The sequence below is a fragment of the Rhodamnia argentea genome, chromosome 1, assembly GCF_020921035.1.
Source record: "Rhodamnia argentea isolate NSW1041297 chromosome 1, ASM2092103v1, whole genome shotgun sequence".
NCBI lineage: Eukaryota > Viridiplantae > Streptophyta > Magnoliopsida > Myrtales > Myrtaceae > Rhodamnia > Rhodamnia argentea.
In genome coordinates, this window is record NC_063150.1 from 15,958,436 (window position 1) to 15,977,863 (window position 19,428).

General features: G+C 38.3%; 2 protein-coding genes across 9 annotated transcripts; one reads left to right on the plus strand and one right to left on the minus strand.

Moving 5' to 3' along the window:
• The first annotated feature begins 3,046 nt into the window (after positions 1 to 3,046).
• LOC115757215 (probable pectinesterase 55) lies at positions 3,047 to 5,783 on the plus strand. The gene is given in 6 exon segments (XM_030697357.2): positions 3,047 to 3,379; positions 3,381 to 3,520; positions 3,788 to 3,947; positions 4,115 to 4,324; positions 4,621 to 4,868; positions 5,477 to 5,783. Coding segments are annotated over 6 exon segments (1,047 nt in total). The 5' UTR covers positions 3,047 to 3,250; the 3' UTR covers positions 5,637 to 5,783.
• Positions 5,784 to 6,852: 1,069 nt separating this feature from the next.
• On the minus strand, positions 6,853 to 18,778 carry LOC115757213. 8 transcript variants are annotated; one of them, XM_030697355.2, is made up of 14 exons: positions 18,627 to 18,778; positions 18,481 to 18,557; positions 18,293 to 18,404; positions 15,172 to 15,254; positions 13,706 to 13,771; positions 12,485 to 12,585; positions 11,970 to 12,088; positions 11,124 to 11,164; positions 10,759 to 10,847; positions 9,991 to 10,168; positions 9,756 to 9,872; positions 8,931 to 8,975; positions 7,562 to 7,690; positions 6,853 to 7,378 (listed from the first exon to the last, which is right to left on the minus strand). In XM_030697355.2, the coding sequence occupies exons 1-14, from the start codon at positions 18,715 to 18,717 to the stop codon at positions 7,244 to 7,246; spliced, it is 1,383 nt and encodes a 460-aa protein (XP_030553215.2). In that variant the 5' UTR covers positions 18,718 to 18,778; the 3' UTR covers positions 6,853 to 7,243. The 8 variants fall into 8 exon arrangements, with proteins under 8 accessions (XP_030553215.2, XP_030553214.2, XP_048139867.1 ...); XM_030697354.2 differs by having other exon boundaries at positions 11,124 to 11,176; XM_048283910.1 differs by having other exon boundaries at positions 10,737 to 10,847; positions 11,965 to 12,088.
• Positions 18,779 to 19,428: the final 650 nt, after the last annotated feature.

The window sequence follows — 19,428 nt, forward strand, 5'->3', positions numbered from 1 at the left end:
GACGAGGTCGTCTATGTAGAAAACGACCTTGCTTTTAGTAGATGCATTACCATAGTTTGGGTGGAGGAAGGATGGGATGATTCGGTCCCCCTCCGTTATATTGCATGGTATGTCTGGTTCGCCAGCGATCTCATGGGGCCTCTCCGAAATTTTGATTGGCCACCCGGATTTAATAGCGGAGGATGGCCAACCGGGAGGCTGAGCCACCCGTAGAGCGAGGAGGACCAGTTTTGGATGCTGCGGCTACGTTAGCGGAGTTAGGAGCCCCTGGCTTTCTCGGATAAAAGCATGTAATGTAAAATATGGATGTTCTTATAAGAAGGGTCATGTAAAATATAGTCATCTTAATAATAGCCAAGTGGTGTGTTTCAGTTTTTCCTTGTTGTCTTGTATACTTGTTTGGGTGTTATAGTTTTACAGCTTCCGCATAGTTACAAGAAATCAAAGAAAAAAAGAAAATGGGTCGGAATGAGCATGTTGGAATTAATTGAGTAGAATTAATTAATGCGCCCATAATGGGCTAAAACCGAATGACGGTTATCGAAGGGAGGGTTACCAGAGCGGTTACCAAAGGCAGTTATCTGCAATTTTGAATAAGAGATAAGTTGGAGGGAGGGGTCGTAAGTCGGTTACTCACGCCAGTTTCTCCCTCTCTAAGAACTTTCTTGAACAATGCTCCCGAGACTCTCTTGCTCTTGTTCAGGTGATGGATTCTCGCAAGGCCGTTCGTCGGAGGCTCTTGATTCGTGGACAGTGGGTATGTTCCCTCATGTTATCGTACTTTGATCGGTGATACAAGTTAGTGATTTATTGGGCATGTTATATTATGTTTTACGCACGCGTTTCATTTAGAAACAAGGATTTAGTATCCTTCAGAGCATAACGCGCCTGGGCGTCACACACAGCCTAATGACAAGGCTGGAATACACAAGTGCAATCCTTTAAAGCCTTGACAATGTATACGAGTAAAGTTGCCTATATTCATCACTTTACAAGTATCCACACTTCACTATACGCTCAAAGCACCCTTTATAATGATTACCACCAACACTCTTTTAAAGAATTACAATCAGAATCACAATCAGAATTTCATACTGGTTCAGACTTTCTCAAAAAATAAGAGAAGTAGGAAAAAGTTTTGAGAGCATTTTGATCCCCTCTGCCCCCTGGAGTCTCACTTGACGCATATCTAAACTTCCTCAGCATGTTGGAGATTTCAGTTATGTAAAAGTAGTGGTTGCAATGGCTGTTCATAACTTAGACATATACCGAGAGCTAATTTATGATTCTTGCCCGAAATAGACCAAATTGCCTCTGCAATCTTATCTAACTTTTTTGGAATGTTTCTCTGTAAATTCCAAGGCTTGAAGTTGCCTCCAAAGTACCAAGATATTGAATCACATCGATGTAGCATTGGGTCTTCGTTTTTATGTTGAGTATTATCCTCTTCATTTGTAGCATGATGCCACAATGTTACCAGACTTTTTTCTTATTTTGATAGCCTCAACAATCTCGAAATAGTTTTTACTTAAACGTATTAATTTGTAAGTACAACATAACATTTCTAAATAATGTGTTGCCAAGTACACATGTTTCGGCACGACACAGTTACTGCAGCTGTACCATGTTAATGTCTCTAGCATAGTTGTCTTCCAATTGACTTTCGCTAAATAAAGTATTCCATCTTTTGTAGAAAGAAGTTTCCGCAAGACCATTGATTCATCATGATGAGATTATTCACGAATAAGTTTTCACCGGCATTCTATAGCCACTTGCAGCACGTGAAATGGACCATCCCTTCATTTACAAGTCACCGACCCCATGACTCAATACTTCACTTCTACTTCAATAAGCAATCAATTCCCTCATCATAATCAACACGAGCCTATCATAATTAGTTCCTCCCTCACGCCAACCAGGCACTTGCACGTTCTACCTCCACTTAAACCTCCTTTTCAGACTATTCACGTATCTCTCTCCCTGGAAAGTTCATATTAGTACTAACACTCTGATTATCTCGCTGTAAAAATATTTGCAAAATATTATTCTGCGGTAAAAAAACATTTGGAAAATATATTTTAAAAATGAGCAATTGTATCACTTAAAAAAATGAATGAACGAAAAAACTATTTTCATCATCTACCAAAACATTTAGATATAAAACCCACCGGTGGGTAGCTGCGTTGGTTGAGAGTCCCTCCCTCATCGTTGAGGTTAAGAGTTCAAAACTCGCAGTTGCTAGCATCTTAAGTGGAGGGCTATGGTGGTGGGGTCCTGTGCTAGTCTCCCCCGAGGTATAATCACAGCGCCAAGCGGCGTAGGGGCCGTGAGTCCCTGAAGGGGCTATCTCGGTTACCAAAAAAAAAAAACATTTAGACATAAATTGTTGTAAATAAGGGAAACATTTTCTATTGACTAATTATTTCAAGTGATATAAGCATTCATTTTTAGAAAAAATAATTTTCCTAATCATTCATTTTCTACTAAACAAATGGAGCCAAAATGGATGGTTCTTTTTCACTGATTTAAGGTTGTGTATGAATTTACCATTCAAGTTTTCAAATAAATCACAATAATCGCCAGCCGCAGGCGTTGTCCAAGCGTTGTAGGGGCCGTGAGTCCCCGAAGGGGGCCCGGCGGATCCTCGGTTACCAAAAAAAAAAAAACATTTAGACATAAATTGTTGTAAATAAGGGAAACGTTTTCTATTGACTAATTATTTCAAGTGATATAAGCAATCATTTTTAGAAAAAATAATTTTCCTAATCATTCATTTTCTACTAAACAAATGGAGCCAAAATGGATGGTTCTTTTTCACTGATTTAAGGTTTTGCATGAATTTACCATTCAAGCTTTCAAATAAATCACATTAGTGCTTAAGTTTTCCTTACCGACTAATCTAGCCTTGCATTTCATTTAATATGTTCACAAACGCCAACTCTCTCTGGTCGGTGATTTTCACAAACGCGCGCCCACACACAAACTGTGTCAAACCAACATATATTTGTCCCATATATAGTTGACGTCCCCTAGATTGTGATTACTGTACAAGGGTTTATACAATCACAAACACAATAAAATTTGGACAGATTGGGTAGTTGGATAACTCAAGAGTCAACCTTTGATCAGCCAAACTCCCACAAACGATTCACACCTTTATATGTGAATCCATAAGCTTCATTCAGCGTATACAGTCTTCCTCCATTGTCCCTGATTATTTCTTTGTCTCCTCTCCCCCAGTTGCATTTCCATGGCTTCTTCAAGATTGAGCAAATTTCTTCTTCTGTGTAACCCTTGCACATGGATTCTTCTTCTTCTCCATACAAAGTCTACGAAGGGACTTGCAGACGATATTGATTGGCTCCGGCGGATCAGCACGAAACGCAGTACCTTACCGGAAGATCTTGGTCGACTCATCCGGGCAACTCGGCAATTTCACCACATTACAGTCTGCCATCGACTCCATCCCTTCACAGAACACAAACTGGGTTTGCATCTACATCAAGAAAGGGATTTACCGGTACTGTCTTATTGATTTGTTGTTCCCTCTTATGTTTTTTTCACATCGAAATCGGAAAATTTGAAGGGGCTCATAATGTTCAGGCAGTCCTTACTAATTTTAGATTTTAGTTCAGCGTACATCACTTTTTTTTAACCATGTTTGACGTACTTAATACATATTAATTTCTTCGTATAATATTAACGAAAAGGAAAAATGGAAAGTCTCTTACAAAGGTATATCAAGCTTGTGCATGAGTTGAGAAGAGTGCCTAATGTGAAAATGCAGGGAGAAGGTGAGAATACCGAAGGACAAGCCGTACATCATCCTCAAAGGACAAGCAAAGAGGACGACCCAGGTCCTGTGGGACGACCACAACACTATCGCGCACAGCCCCACTTTCACTTCCTTGGCTGATAACATCGTCGCCAAGAGCATCAGTTTCAGGGTAAGATATAATCCGACATATAATGTCAACTTCAACAATGTTGCGATGTGTTGAAGGGGAAATACGTGCGCCCTATAGTTTTTCTCGCAGGTCACATATATCTAATGGAAGAATCTTTGTTAATTGACATACTAATGCTTTCTTCTCTTGCATTTTTATGGCTGTAGAATTTGTACAACAATCCGATTAATAAGAAAAACCCTAGAGTTCCAGCAGTTGCAGCTAGGATTTCTGGGGACAAGAATGTGTTCTATAGATGTGGTTTCTATGGTCTGCAAGATACACTGTGGGACGACCAAGGACGGCATTATTTCAAGCATTGCACGGTCCAAGGAGCCGTCGACTTTATCTTCGGTAGTGGGCAGTCCATTTACGAGGTAAATTCGACTTTTGTCTTGCAAAAAACCTTACTCATACCAACTTTAGTATATTAAGAAAAAGTCAGCCAAGATTATTTGGTGCGTAAAGCAAAGAAAGTTTTGGATGATGAGATCTCCAGGGTTTGATGCCGACCAAGAGAGCCAGGTTACGTTGAATTTATGACTTACAGAAAAATTTATGGCTACTTAAGCACATATAGATTCCACACTTCCACTCACGTTTAGGGCGATTTTAATTTCTAAACTTAAAATGTTTTATTGCCCTCTCCCATTTCTTACGTTTTGTTCTGTAGAACTGTGCAATATCAGTACTTGGAAGAGCCCTAGGGCCAGGAGTTTTAGGGTTCATCACAGCGCAAGGAAGAAGCAACCCGCACGATACAAATGGGTTCGTGTTCAAGGAGTGCAATGTGTTCGGCTCTGGGTTGGCCTTGTTGGGAAGGCCGTGGAGAGCCTACGCAAGAGTCGTCTTCTACCGATCCAATTTCACCAATGTTGTGCATCCTCGAGGCTGGGAAGCCGGGCATTTCGCCGGACAAGAGTGCGTCCATCTTATCCACTATGTCCTTTCAACTAATTCATCTTGAAAAACCACCCAAAGAGAAAATTTGAGCATGATCCTTAAGCGCTTCAAACTTTCTGAGTATTTATAAATATCAACACTATGTTCACATATAATTTTTCCGTCATTTTTATGAACTCGAATTATATTTTAGATTTTCGTGAAAAATCAATAGGTTGCCTTTTGCTTTTTATCACCCAAAACAAACATGTCGAGTCTAATCATGGTCTGACAAAATTAGTGAATTTTGAATTGGACTTGTGGACATAGCGGACCAAAGTGAGTCAATTTTTGGGTTTCCATTTTAATCAATATTACTTGTGCAGGTACTTCCAGTGCTATTTTTTTTTCCCCCTATTGTTTAGTGAGACCTTTGCTGTTGACATCAGTTTAGAAGTTTGCTTGTGTGCAACTGCCTGGCCAAAAGGAGTAGAACTTATCTTCCTTCCTGTTTTAGTTTAGCTTTTAGGTTTACAATTACCCTCTAATTGGGTAATAAAAACAGGATAACTAGTTAGTTTTGCATCCTCTAGTAGAAGTATTGAAGGTTGCTTTTTTTTCCTTTCTATTTGATTAAAATGGATCAGGCCCCAATTGACATTTTCAGAATACGGGTGTTACGGACCCGGGTCAGATACTTCTCACCGGATAGGATGGGAGAAGAAGTTGAACAGGGCGGTGGTCGGCCAATTGATCAGCACGAGTTTCGTTGACTCCGAAGGATGGCTAAGCAGTCAACCCCTCTAATACTATTACTGATTTCTGTTGATTATTTCCCTTTTAGTGCTCCATGACATCGTTGCACGGACTTAAATTACCTTCATATTCAATTCATATTTCCCTCTTCCATCACGAGTGAATTATTCGCACGAAACTAGAAATAGGTGATCTAGAAGTTAGCGTAGCCATGTCCATCTTTTTTGGGTATGTAGCTCTTCATTATTACATATTTATAATCTTTGTAGGTAGGTCGGTTTCAAGGTGGGTCAATACCCACCATAGAACTGGGAACTAGAATGGACAAGGCCAATTCCCCGGTTCATGGAACTGGAAGCTGACCCTGTTCACCCAAGAGCTGGATCGAACCGGTCGATTTCGGTCCAATTCATATACGTTAGATTAGGAGACGATATGACCATTTGCCTTCATTTGGGTGCGCTTACTTTTGGAATCAAAGCTTGAACTGCAAAGGTTTCGATACCAGCTCATGTTTCAGTTGCTACCTTTGCTCGTCTTATTTATGATGGCCCACGTTGAACTGAGGGAAGAAATAGAAGGAAAAAAAAAAAAAGCAATTCAGACACCCAATTAATCAAATGACTAAAACCTGACAATGACATAACCATCTAATTAATATCTTGCTCATGCTGCTGGAATTTACAGCTATGTGAGACGATAAAAGAACTTTCTTTTTTGCAAATCTGCTCCAGTCGATACCCTTCAGTTTCTCTATATGTAATTTTCCCCAAGCCATAACCCTTCAAAAATGAACATGCCATCAGCAAATGAGAGCTGAGGCGTGAGAGATGGCGAGGAGAGAGCAAGAGCCGAGTGGCATGCTGAGGCGTGTGAGAGAGGGAGGCAAGAGCCATGAGACTGAAAGGGCAAAGGTTTTGCCTTTTGCCTCTGCCAGCTCTACTTTTTAATTTAAAGGAGAAAAATATTACAAGATAAAGAAAAATTACCTTTTCCGTCCAGTTCAGCGCAAGGAACTGCCCAATAACCGGCCGATTCAGTCCGGCTCCCAGGTTGGACCGAAACCGATGCTCACCCTTAATTGTACATGTGCCGAAGTACCCGTATGTGTCTTTTGTGGCTGAGTCAAAGGATTTGTCCTGATATTATGAGAACGGTACACCAAAGAGGGAATGTCATAGAAACGAGGCTTATTGACTAATAAAAGCAATGTCGTACCCATACCACATCGACCCGGACTAGTGAAGATTAATAGTAGCTTGAAGAATTGAAAAATAGCAGGTATAATCTATCTATTGAGGACAGCTGAATCTTTGAGAATCAATAGTGGCCGACATTTTGTGCTCTCTCTATTGAGCACAGCATTGAACCCTGACCATCGTAAATGTCCTATTACAAATTAAACAAATAATAAGTTTAAAATAGCTGCTGATGTTTTACTGAATCGCACAACTAGGTTCTGCATGTGAGATGCGACGCAAAACATGTATCGGTTATGATCTCAGCACTTCAGCAAGTTTACAATGCTCTGGAAATCAAGATTGAGAGACCTTTTATCTGCTTTGAAGGATGCTGTATTTTCTTGAGGAAACCCGAATCAATCTCTTCCTCCATCAAAAGAGGCAGCGATGTTCTTGCAAACTTGAGCATGAGATTTCTCACTTAATGTTGTGAGTAGGAACACTAAGATAGAATTTTGTGTTTTTAAAGTCATCTAAAAGAGGGTTGTATCCATCCTTGGTTCGTGTCCTTGAAGGTAAGCCGAATTCCTCCATGAATGAAGAAGTATCGAGCTGCATCAGATAAAGTCAAATAAGCAAAACATCACCATGACAGCAATACTGCAAATTCATTTCAGCTGTTAAGACCTAAGACAGAATCAAAGTAATCCAACAGAGTTTCACCAGCATTTGGTCACCAAGAAACTGGACCAGATAGGATAGAATATAATTGGATTTCCTATATAGCAGTCTCACCATAATTGTTCTCCTCTTTCTTCCTTGTTTGGAGGACGCACCTTCATGAAGTTTCAGCCACCCTGAACAAAAATGGTCAATCCGTTCCAAAAGCCCAAAGTCAGTAGGGAAGAATATATCAGCATCACCCTGCGTAATAAATACAGCACTGCATTAATGAGAGAATGAAAGAATCACTACCACCCCAATCTTTAGAACAAAAAATGTCTACACCAATAAGACTGGTGACACAAGCACTTCTCTGCTCTACCAGCTGAGCAATCCCGACCAGTCCTTATCATTATCTTACTAGAACATTTGGTTCTATGTCAAAACTAATATATATCATACTAGTTAGAAATACATTCATTAGTTAGTAGTTAAGAAATACTATTTTAATGATTGGAATTTCTATATTCCAGAATGTATAAATTATTATCCAATTGATCAAGAACACCGCTTGCAAGCAAAAAATTATATATAGAGTAAAACCACAAGGAACCATGGCCCAAGGAGCATGGATCAACTATAGGATATTACCCGAACTAATGCTTGATTTATGTTAGTACTAGTATATTACAATGTACCTTTTTTGTTTTTTGGTCAAATATTACAATGTACTTAATGCATAGCAAAAAGCTGTTAAAATTTATACCTTTAATTATGCCTAGATCTAACATTACAGCATCATGCAAAAGTAAAATATATATTCACCTATTGAAGTGTTGTAATTGCTAATTTTGGGGCTCCAAATTATTACTGTACAGATGGAATGAGCATTTCAAAGTATCGATTGCTGAGTACTGTTATTATCACAGCCGTGGCCAAACATATTAAGATAGACATTTGAGTACATATCATGAATATACAACCAAATACTTAAGGTAGGCACGCTAGGTAGATTTGTGAATCAACATCATCAACATCAACATCACCTTTATCCCAAACCAGTTGGGGTCAGCGGTCAATGAACTCAAAAATAAATAAAATAAAAGCAAGATCAATTGATAGGGAAAAAAAAATTATATAAAAATAAAAATATATAAATATATATAGGGAAAAAGGACTAAAAAGGACGGTTTGGAACATAAGAATTCTGCCCCTCTATAAGATTTAAAAAAGTGGGAAATAGATTAGCATACGGTTTTCCAACACTAAAATGCAAATTCCTGCATAACCTCCATTACCAAATTCTCCCACTAGGCTTTGGCCCCCAAAAGAAGTCACTCACAAGGCTTCTTAAAGTAGGACCATACTATTAACCGAAAGAAAAAAAAAAAACGTAGGACCATACTCATTAAGTTATGGTAATCAGCTAATATGATGTCAATAATCATTCAATGGCGACAGATTGCCGGGACAATTTCAAGTGAATCTATGAATTGCAAACCTTTGCCTCCAAATAGCTATCATAATCTGAGCTCCTCCCATCCTTCTGCAGAACAAAAGCCAAAAATGGTCAAACTGTATATCCCATGCTTGTTTATAAAAAGTTGAAACAACCACTCCAGAAGTTAAGAAAAATGTATGAAAATAGCAACACAGTTTATAAAAAGTCGAAACAACCACTCCAGAAGTTAAGAAAAATGTATGAAAATAGCAACACAAATCAGTGGCTTCCAATTACTACATCAGAGGACAGACCGCATAGATCCAGAACACAGTCTGCAGTCTGCTATGCTGTAAAATAGATTGGAAGATCTGTATAACCATCTTCTCAACACTTGAGTTTAGAATTTTCTTTTGAATATCCTCAGTTAATTCTTGTATTGCAGTACTGCATAAGTTCATGGCATCTCTCAATTTTTTTACCTACCAAAGCATTTCTTCTTGCAGTCCTGTTATTCTCTTTTTTTCCCAATGTACTGTTTCCTTTGCAGAACTCAAATAAACCAGACCAATTTGTCCTTCTAAGGGTTTCCAATCATAACACATGTTGATGTGGAAGCCTATGAGAACATCATTAGTATAATTCATGGACAAATTCCATGACAGGCACAATGGTCAAATCATGCAACACGAGGATCAACTAAAGCAGCATCTGATTGTAATGTCTGAAAGAAATAAAAACCGCCACTTGCTAGTCGTCTTATAATTAATGCATGGCATAGACACGGTTCAATTCAAAGTTCGAAGCACTAAGAGTCCGCAGATAGCTTGTAATAGAATAGAAAACCATGAGCAGCATCACACACATTACAGAGATTGGATGTACCTTTGTTGATACAAGAGGAGCTCTTTCACCAGGTATCCTTACATCAGGTAAGTAATTAAAGTCTGAAACAATCAAAGACATTTTCGGTAGAGCCTTGTGTACAACCTCAAGTAGTTTCTGCATATTTGCAAAGGCAGTGTCACAACCAGAGAAAGGTTCCTGAATAGGGTCCAAGCTAGCAGACTAGAAGTAGAATGAAGTAAACAGCAAAAAGTATGCAGTTACTGTTTCCTACCAAGCAACCCGTCGGCAGCCAACATCTTCGGGGTCTGGGAAAGACTTTGGACCACAAAGTATCTGTCATTAATCTTACACCACTAGGAGAAGCTTGTTTTTTGGACAAATTCACGATCTCAAGACAATTCTTGATCAGGGGATCCTCTAATGGCTTATACAATTCAGACAGGGTTTCCCTGCATTAATTGGTTTGCAGGAACTTCAGTTAATGGTTCCATGTCGGAGCCCATCTCCATGATGCACAAAGTGGGAATGTATGAGCTGATTAAATCTAAGTATTATATGTATTCGAAAAACAAAGGGATAAAAAAGAAAAAAAAAAAAGTAGGTGGACCCAACTTGACCAAGAGAGAACTAGGAAACCATAATATCCATTATTTCACTTATGATGGATAATTCCACTCTAGGTACCAAATAGACTGCAGCTTAATGACCTTTAAATTTAGGGAAGCAAAACGAAACAACTAGCGAAGGGACAGAGCATGCGCATAGACAGATAAAAGGAATAACAAACTTTTTGACAGATAATCAAACATCATTTATATAAATTATGAAACTTAGTTTCGCCCAAAAAAAATAAAATAAAATAAAACATGGGAAATTCAATCAAAATCAGAAGGTTTTGCAGAACTATTACTTTTTCCACATAATAAAACTGCTCCGGCTTGGCCAATCTACCTAACGAAACTCAATACACCCATGTGGTTAATTCAGTCGTAAAAATAACAGGAACACATAACTAGCATGTTACTTGCGATTCTCCAACCTGTCATTTTGTTTGTCGACCCACACTTCCATCCATGGAGAAATTTGATTTTCTGCATAGATAAGATCATGCGGAAGATTATCAAGCACCTGCAAAAGAAAAGGAACAAACTTTTGCTTAGGGTGATTAAGGATATAATTACTGGAATTTAGTAAAAGATGGAGCAAATGCAGGTGAAAGAATTCGACTGAAGATGCAATATAGATTTTGCAAAAGTCAAGAGGGGCAAAAACAAAAGAGTTTGTTGTTTGCAGCCAGATTGCAGCAATGCAGAAGGGAATAAAATATTGGAAATTACCATTCCAAATAAGAAGAATCTCATGACTTGAGCAAAAGAGAAAATAGCTCCAAGAAGTCAAGCATACCTCAAGCATAATAACCCAACAAGGTTGTTCTTGACGGTCTCCTGCAACAAAGGCATATGAAAATGGAAAATCAAAAAGATATGATTGATGCATTTCATTTGAATATATATATATATATATAAAACACATGAACTTGGGACAGAAACTTAGTTTAACATAATAGTAAGCACATAAGCTGACAAGCATCATAAGCCAGGACAGCTAACATTGAAGTTTAGGGGAAAAAACAAACAGATCTAAGGAGAATATAACACTCTGTTGCAAAATAAGATAAGATTATATGCCTTCCCCACAGACCGAAACAAAATAGTGCCCCTAGTGCATTGGGATAACAAAGCAGAGATCAATAAGCCAGAAACTGAATATAACATAAGGATCTCATTTTAGAACTAGGGAGCAAAGAATATGACTTGTCCCCAATGATTTGAGACTGCACAGAAGTTTTATGGCATAGCGATCTAGACGAATCCCTAACAGAGCAGAAATGATCTAGAAAGTTACTCTCAGTAAACTGACATAGCATGATATCTTCTCACAATTCTAAATCCCTCACAGCAAACCTAGAAACACCATCATTCTAATCTGTCTGATCATAATTATCCAAACACTGTCCCTAGGATAACCAACCAATTTAATCAGCACCAACACAAAATATAATCTAAAGATGGTATTGTTAGGTCCCAATTAATATGATTTGGAAAGAAAGTTCTAAGATGGCATGAGAAGGCTTTATTTTCTATTTTGATTCCTTTACCACTCAGATCACATTAGATGTTCCAAGTAGAACAATAGCTCTCTGATTAGAGAAGTAAAGATCAATCAAGAGAAAAAAGCTTCCTACTTTACCCCATCCACTTCGGTCTGTGGCATCACGGCATTCCACCTTAAATTTTGAAGAGTGGCTGAGGACGACTCCAACAGTTTCCCTCTGTATCTTTGCCAGGGAGGGACTAATTTCAACAGAGCTGCAAAAGATGTACAAAGCACCATTCTTGTTTTATTGCTTTCCAGATGCAAAAGAACATTTGAACGAAGCATGCTCAATTCTAGCTGTAAAAGCCTCCATGCACATAAAGTAACTTGAAGCACTGATTGACCAGAGCTATCGTTCTCACATGCAGGATTTCATCTCAAACATGTCAAGCACACACATTTATGCACAAGATATGCACACAAGAGTGTATGGTATATGTCAGGATGCAAATGGATTTGCAAGATATAAACAAACAAGAATGTATGGTATATGTCAGGATGCAAATGGATTTGCAAGATATACACACAAACAGAAGATATACTTACTCTAAATGCAGCCCATTATATACAATTTGAAGATTGAAAAGGGTGGTTGTCATTACACATACATATAAGTCATACTGTTGTAAACCCTTTCTGGTGCATTTAATTTTATGTAATCCATGATGCCCTTTGCACAAGTTCCTGATCCACCTCCAATTTCATATATCTGAGAGAATATTACAAAGTGCACAGTAAGCAAGTAGATCTTTTGGCAGACAAATAAGCAGCAGTACTATCTCATCCTATATCAATAGCCCAACAAAAAAATTAAAGAATTATCTATCAAAAAGCAAAGCAGAACTTAAAATTACTTTGGTTCAAATTCAAGCACAGCATTGCTATGAAAATTTCAAAGGACTTTTAAGCCACAGCAACATAGAGGAAACAAAGTAATAAAGCAATTTCATGCATTTCAGGCGAAGTTTCATCCCCACAGGTGTAATAAAACAGAAGTGCTAGTGGCTGAAAACCAGCACTGGATCACTGAGTCAGCAAGTACGCCTCCCCTTCCAAGACAGAAGCTACGTGAAAGTCTTAGTAAGACTACTAAAGTCATTCATAGCGTTGACCAAGGAAAACACTGCTCAGGTGGAGGATGCTCCCCAAGTTTGTGACAGAGGCACACTTGCACAGAAGATGCAGCAGGGGAGAGGGGGAGAGAAAGAGAATCTCAACTCTGGCAGCAGTAGCTAAACTGCACTAAATTCATCCTTTTAGTACTTGATGAGTTTTCATAGGCAGCAGTAAGAGTAAGTAAACTGCTTCATTGGTAAACCCAGAATGGCCGACTCATAGGTATTTGTTGCAGATTCAGGCAATCATCAAGTTCCAAAACCTCAAAATGCAAGCACAATTGCTTCAAATCTGGATGGTTGAAGAGTCAAGCTGCAGCGCTAGATCCAGTTCAGCTAGGAAAAACTCTTTGAACAAGTAAGGAAAGACAAAACAATCATGACCAATCAAACCCTTCATCCTGCTTGTAAAATTATAGAAGAAAGCAGGACTGAAATTATTGCAGTCATGGCCATCATTGTGTAAATTAGGACCTTAACTCTTAAGGCTGTATGTCTTGGTTCACAAGCTCAATCAGAATAATCACTAATGTCATTGCCATTCTAGGAAAAAACGATGAGTATACAAAACACGATATTAGAATGGAGAATGAAATGCCACGAAGACCGTAATTCAGCACTCAAGTACAAATACAGGCCTCGAAGTTTTGTAAGCAAATAACCTCCTAACATCTAGCAACAAGAAGAAAGAGAAATATGTACAAATAAACTTACTTTCAGAGGAACCGAAAGGTTAGCAGTGCGCAATATGGCTTCGGCGATGCCATGGGCGTACCATGGCTACAAGGAAAGACAACATAATGTAATTAAGTAGCAAATTCATTGTTAAAGGAGATAACCGAAAAGAAATCTAGAGAAGAGCTACAAGATCTGATGTCAATTAGCATGTCATACCATGATGTGATGAAACTGATGAGCGTGTTTAGCAGCATGACAACTACTCTTAATACTTAATCATTTTTGCAAGCAAAACCTTATAGATCCCACTGGATGTTGTTACACATAAAACCTACAAATAGATACTTTCATATAAATTATGCACTTGCACTTCTTGTAGATTCTACACAAACACAATAATAGACACAATTGACAACCATATGATATCATGTGACGCTTGAACTCAGCATAAATGATTTGAGAATAGTGATTTGACTGTCAATTCTCACATTGTACTTCTCAAGCAAAATAGCAAAACTCGAGAGGGTACTTTGAAGTTCTAGAGCCATGAGTTCCCTTGTGAATGAAAAAGTAAGTGATGACAGCATTTCAATGTCAATTACAATGCCTATTTCATGCACAAATATCCTACCTAATGCCCATATATCAATGCTTGACATATCCCTTGCAGCCTCTTTCAATTGCTTTGACATATTTATGCCATTAAGATTGATTTTGCCTTTCTACCACTAGAATATCTACTACTGCCTAGCGAGAGTGGAATTGCTAGGCCCATCCAAATTCCCACTCGAAATTTAAGCTTCTCTGATGTCAGCCACTGAGATTACCAGCAGTCTGACACTAAGTCCAAATCAAATATGTCTGAATTTACTTACACATCAAATGAGCTATCGAAAAATAAGCTTTTGAAATTCATGAAAATTTTCCACAAAACATATAAGGTGAGTGCATGATGGACGAACACTGCACCTAATTAGTAATATTAAAAAAAAAAAAAGCAATGTCTAAATTATGGGTGTAAACATGGTAATCACTTACATATATTTTCCTGCAAACTTGTAACTAATCTAGACTTTGAAAGGATAGAATAATCATAGAACACATGCCATCATATTGTTGTATTTCTTTAACTTAGTGATGTAATTATTACAGAAAAAGAAAAGCTTAATAACCTGAAAAAAAATCCAGACAAACCAATCAAGCACTACAATCCACCCATTCACATATAAGCCATCATTGGGTGCATCAAGCTCACTCGAACCCAGCCTACCACAACCATAGATCATGTGGGTACCACATTTGACCCAGCGAATTCAATGGATGATATGTCACTGAGCTCACACGAACCTAGTGCATGCTAAAATTTTTCTTCGCAAGCTCACGTGTGTGAATTGTCCCCAAGCCTCACTTGAAAACCACTAGGCAGTCAACCCATACCCTAGAAAAGAAATTCATGGGGCATCATGAATATGTCAAAACACAAGTTACTGGTAATAAAATACCTTGAAGAGCTCCACAGGAGTAAACCACGAAATATCACTTTGCCTATAGATTTTATCCAAATGCTCCATGTAATCCTTCCTGCCTAGAAAAACAATATGTCAGTACATGAATACGTGATTCATAAAAATGAATTGGTCAAAATGGGTGGGTATAAATGGGGTATACATAATGGAATGTCTATAATCCAACTCTTGGACATTTCAGCTTATGAAATAGAAGAAGCAGAAAATGCTAATGTTTGTATTTTATTCGAAAAAAAACTAGAAGATAATAATCTCACAAAGCCTTACAAAGGGTTGAAAAGAATGTATATAAATTAAAAATTCATATCTAAAGTATGATACACAATCACAACCCAATCCCTAAGACTCGAATACCTTTTCTTATGTTGAAGTAAACAAGAAGTTATGGCCCTAGGGGAATAATATCAACCACTTGACATCCATATGACTCATCCAATATGGTTATATCTTACCCCTCTTTTTCTTTTCATATGATGTTCCTTACTACACCAAACGTTGTAGCATTATAAAATGTATTGTTACTTTTGCTCCCATCGGGACCCCTTCCTTTGTTAGAGTTGAGTCATATAGCTTCTTCATCTGTTATGGGTTGGCCCCTTTACGGCAGATATTGGTGCACAAACTCCTTTTTTCTATATTTTCAGATATAAATTCAGACCCGGAAAGGAGAAGGGCCGGTGGTGGGCATTTTGGAAAGTCGGGCTGATCAGGTGGCTTCTTCATTCAAGCGACGATACGGAAGAAGAACGAAATGAAATGAGGGGCCAAGGGACAAGGAACCGTACCCCATAAAAAGTCTTTCGTCAAGTGGCGCGATCATGACAAATGCCGTCGCCAGCTTTATTGATGACTCTAAAAAGGCTGACGATGGAAAAACTCGGTTCATAGTACCGGAGTGAATATGATCTCCACCAAACATACGTAAGGCTTTAGCTAGTACCCCGAAAGTGTATACCATGATTTTTTTTGTCTATCAATAATTGCATGCATTAGCAACACCTTATGATGGCACAACTGAAAGTGAAGGGCAAGGTTCAAACGAGGAAAGCCTTACGGTGGATACCTAGGCACCTAGAGACGAGGAAGGGCATAGTTCAAAAATAGATAATTTTGTATCTAATCGTATAAAGGCGAGCATGGATCTATGAATAAGAGATGTTGTACTAGTATCTACGGGTCCTAAATCATCTATAGGCTCTCCAAGCATGTTGAAAATTCGGCCTAGAGTCGCTCCGCCAATTGGAACACTTAGAGGAGCTTTTGTGTCAATCACTTCCATTCCTCTCATTAGACCATCTATAGCACTCATAGCTACAGCTCTAACTCGATTATTTCCTAATAATTGTTGTACCTCACTAGTCATCTCTCTTTTTCCTATCTCTATCTTGATGAGACAAAACCAAAGATCTTATTTTCTGTTGAATAATTGTTCGGGTTTGGCATTGCTTTACACACAAAAAGAGGCGAGCAACATCCGAGTTCAACTTGGAGATGGAAGTCCTTTTTCGTTTCTAGATGGTGAAGTAAGACCAAGCTCCCGATCTTCATATCAGGTTGATGGATCGTCTCGATTAGAAGATCCCCTCTATGGATAATACACATTCCAATTAACCGAGACTAATTCTAATTGTTTTGTTCCGAAGCAAAGATATCCGTGAACGGGTCACTCGTCCTCCTCTCTTTGAAACAAGGGGCCTTTTAGTTTTGTCGATGCTTGAAACAATTTTGTCTTCTCCATATTACTATGTCTCTAGAGTCAATAATTTTATATGAGAAACTACTGAACTCAATCACTTGCAGCCATTACTCTTTAGTATTGGGCACTACTCTCCTATGCGCTATTCATGGTGCTACCATAGAAAATACTTTATTTGAAGATGGTGATGGTGTGATGGCACAAATACATTCCGTGCTTTTAACCCAACACAAGATAAAGAAACTTATTCAATAGGGGTTTGTCTATTCTGTCCAAAAAAAGAGAATGCACATTTGCTTGAAACAATTTACAAGTAACTATTCTATGTCTTTGAGCGCAACCCACCCTTAGTACCAAAAATGGGTACTTTAAAAGAAAGAATTACTTCTACCAAAGGGGGATCCATAACTTCTATTCAAGCGGTTTATGTACCTGCGGACGATTTAACCGACCCTGCTCCCGCCATGACATTTGCATAGGAACTAGAAGTGGAATGAAGGGGATAATACATGAATATTGATATTTATATTCCAATAAAAAACCTTCTTTATTATTAATTAATTCTTTCTAATTCACCGGCCCTTATATTTTTTATAGGTGCAATAAAAATTAAGATATGGAAAACTTAAATAGAATTTTTTATTCCTAATTAATAAAAAAAAGGTACCAATATTTATCATATTGTGCTCCCTTCTCTATATGACTATGTTGATCTTCTAACCATGTGGGGACTGAATAATGACTGAAGTTGTTGAGTTTAAGGAAGTAAATTGAGTAGTAGAAAACAGACAGTTGAAAAACCATGGTTTTTTGCGTTTCAAAAAAAGTGAATGAACGAACTATCCCACCATCAAGAAAGGCAACACCGTCTATCTAATTATCAGAGGATAAGGAAAACAGCATGACTAGTGCTGTGGTAACAGCAACGGACTTCCGAATACCAGTTTGTGATTTAACTTCATATGCCCCTACAGAGAAATGGGCGCATGTAACAAGAATACCACTGAAAGCCCGTGGAAAGACAGGTTTCAGTCCACTGCCCGAATAGAACATTCCAAACCTTTTGTGTGCTCTCCGTGACTTGTGTGGATAGTAACTCTTGAATGATTGGGTTTAACTTGAAAGGCTGACCTATTTATTAGAGCTTAAAGTCATCTTTACTCAAGCAGTGACGTGTTGTTGATACAGCACCCAGATCATTGTGCCATTGCATCTGCAAAGGATAATCAGTAACTTAACCACAAGATAGTCCTAATCATTAACAGTTTACAGCTAAATGCCAGGGACCATATCATTGTAAAGGATATCTATGCAAGGTTCTCTTCAGGAAAACCACCTTGCACACAATGCATTGCACAAGGAACAGAACGATCTCCAGAGCAACCAAGAATCAACAAGTACCTTCAAGCTCATTGAACTTAATGCTCCTCTCCAGCACACCGACGGAGCCCGACCGCAGAGAGAAGTAGCCATGCTTTGGGTTGTACAACGCCGAACGTATGAAATCACGAACCTGCACGATTCTATCAAATCCTTTAAAAGTTTGACGGGATACAAAAGGCAGTGGGATCGAGAGCGCGTGGTCTCACGAGGATAGGCTCATCGCCGACAATGCGAGTGGAGAAGGGGGCGTGAAGTGGAGGAGCTGAGACCTCGCATGGACTAACTGCACAGAGACGAAAATCTGAGACGGAGGGAGAAGACGGAGAAGATGGAGAGAGAGAGAGGGGGGAACCTTGACGAGTGTGGGAGGACAGAGGAAGAAGGAGTTTCGCGGTGATATTGCGGCGGAGCAGCGTCGATCGAGGGTGCCATCGGAACATCATCGGCGGCGACGTCGGGGTTTATGGCTCTGCTCACAAAACCCCACTCTGACCCTTTCTTCATTTCTTCTTTTTTTCCAAGAAAATAAGCAAGAATCTCGGTTATTCAAAATATTCAACTCGGGTATGTCTAATTTCCTTTTGGTAAGAAAAAGTTACTTATTCACCTTTTTGCACGAATTTAAATACTTTCTAAAATTTGAAAAACATTAACAAAATATGCGTGACAATGTAAATATTTGTTTGTTTTGAAATTTTTTTAAGTAGCTTGCTTCAAACAAAAACTTAATTGGGAGAAATGAAAAGTGTTCTTTAGACATAAAAAAAAAACCGTTAATACCATGAAAAACCTCAAACTAATACACTTGTAATAAAATTACCTCAAATTATTTTTTTTACCATAAAAAATTCTAAACCGATACATCTTTGGCAAACTTACACTAATCTAGTATACATATGATAAATTTACTCTCTAATAGTTTTCGTCAAATTTTATCATCAAATTACTAAATTGAATAACACGTGACAATTATCGAATGTACATGTTTGGGGTTTTTACTCTCTATTTGTCACATGTGTTTTAATTTGAGATTTTTCGTGGTATTAATCTAATTTAACAGAAATTAATAGAGGATAAATTTGTAACATATATACTAGTTTGGCATTTTTTGATGGTCAAAATAATTAGTTTAAGCTATATTTGTCACGGATGTA

Coding starts and splice junctions, on each gene's coding strand:
- LOC115757213 (XM_048283910.1), bottom strand. CDS start 18,717: ATGATGTTCCGATGGCACCCTCGATCGACGCTGCTCCGCCGCAATATC. Junction 13,772..15,171: donor CTCCTGTGGAGCTCTTCAAG/GTATTTTATTAC, acceptor CTTTCCTTGTAG/CCATGGTACGCCCATGGCAT. Junction 10,169..10,736: donor TGGAGAATCGCAAGTAACAT/GCTAGTTATGTG, acceptor CAATTAATGCAG/GGAAACCCTGTCTGAATTGT.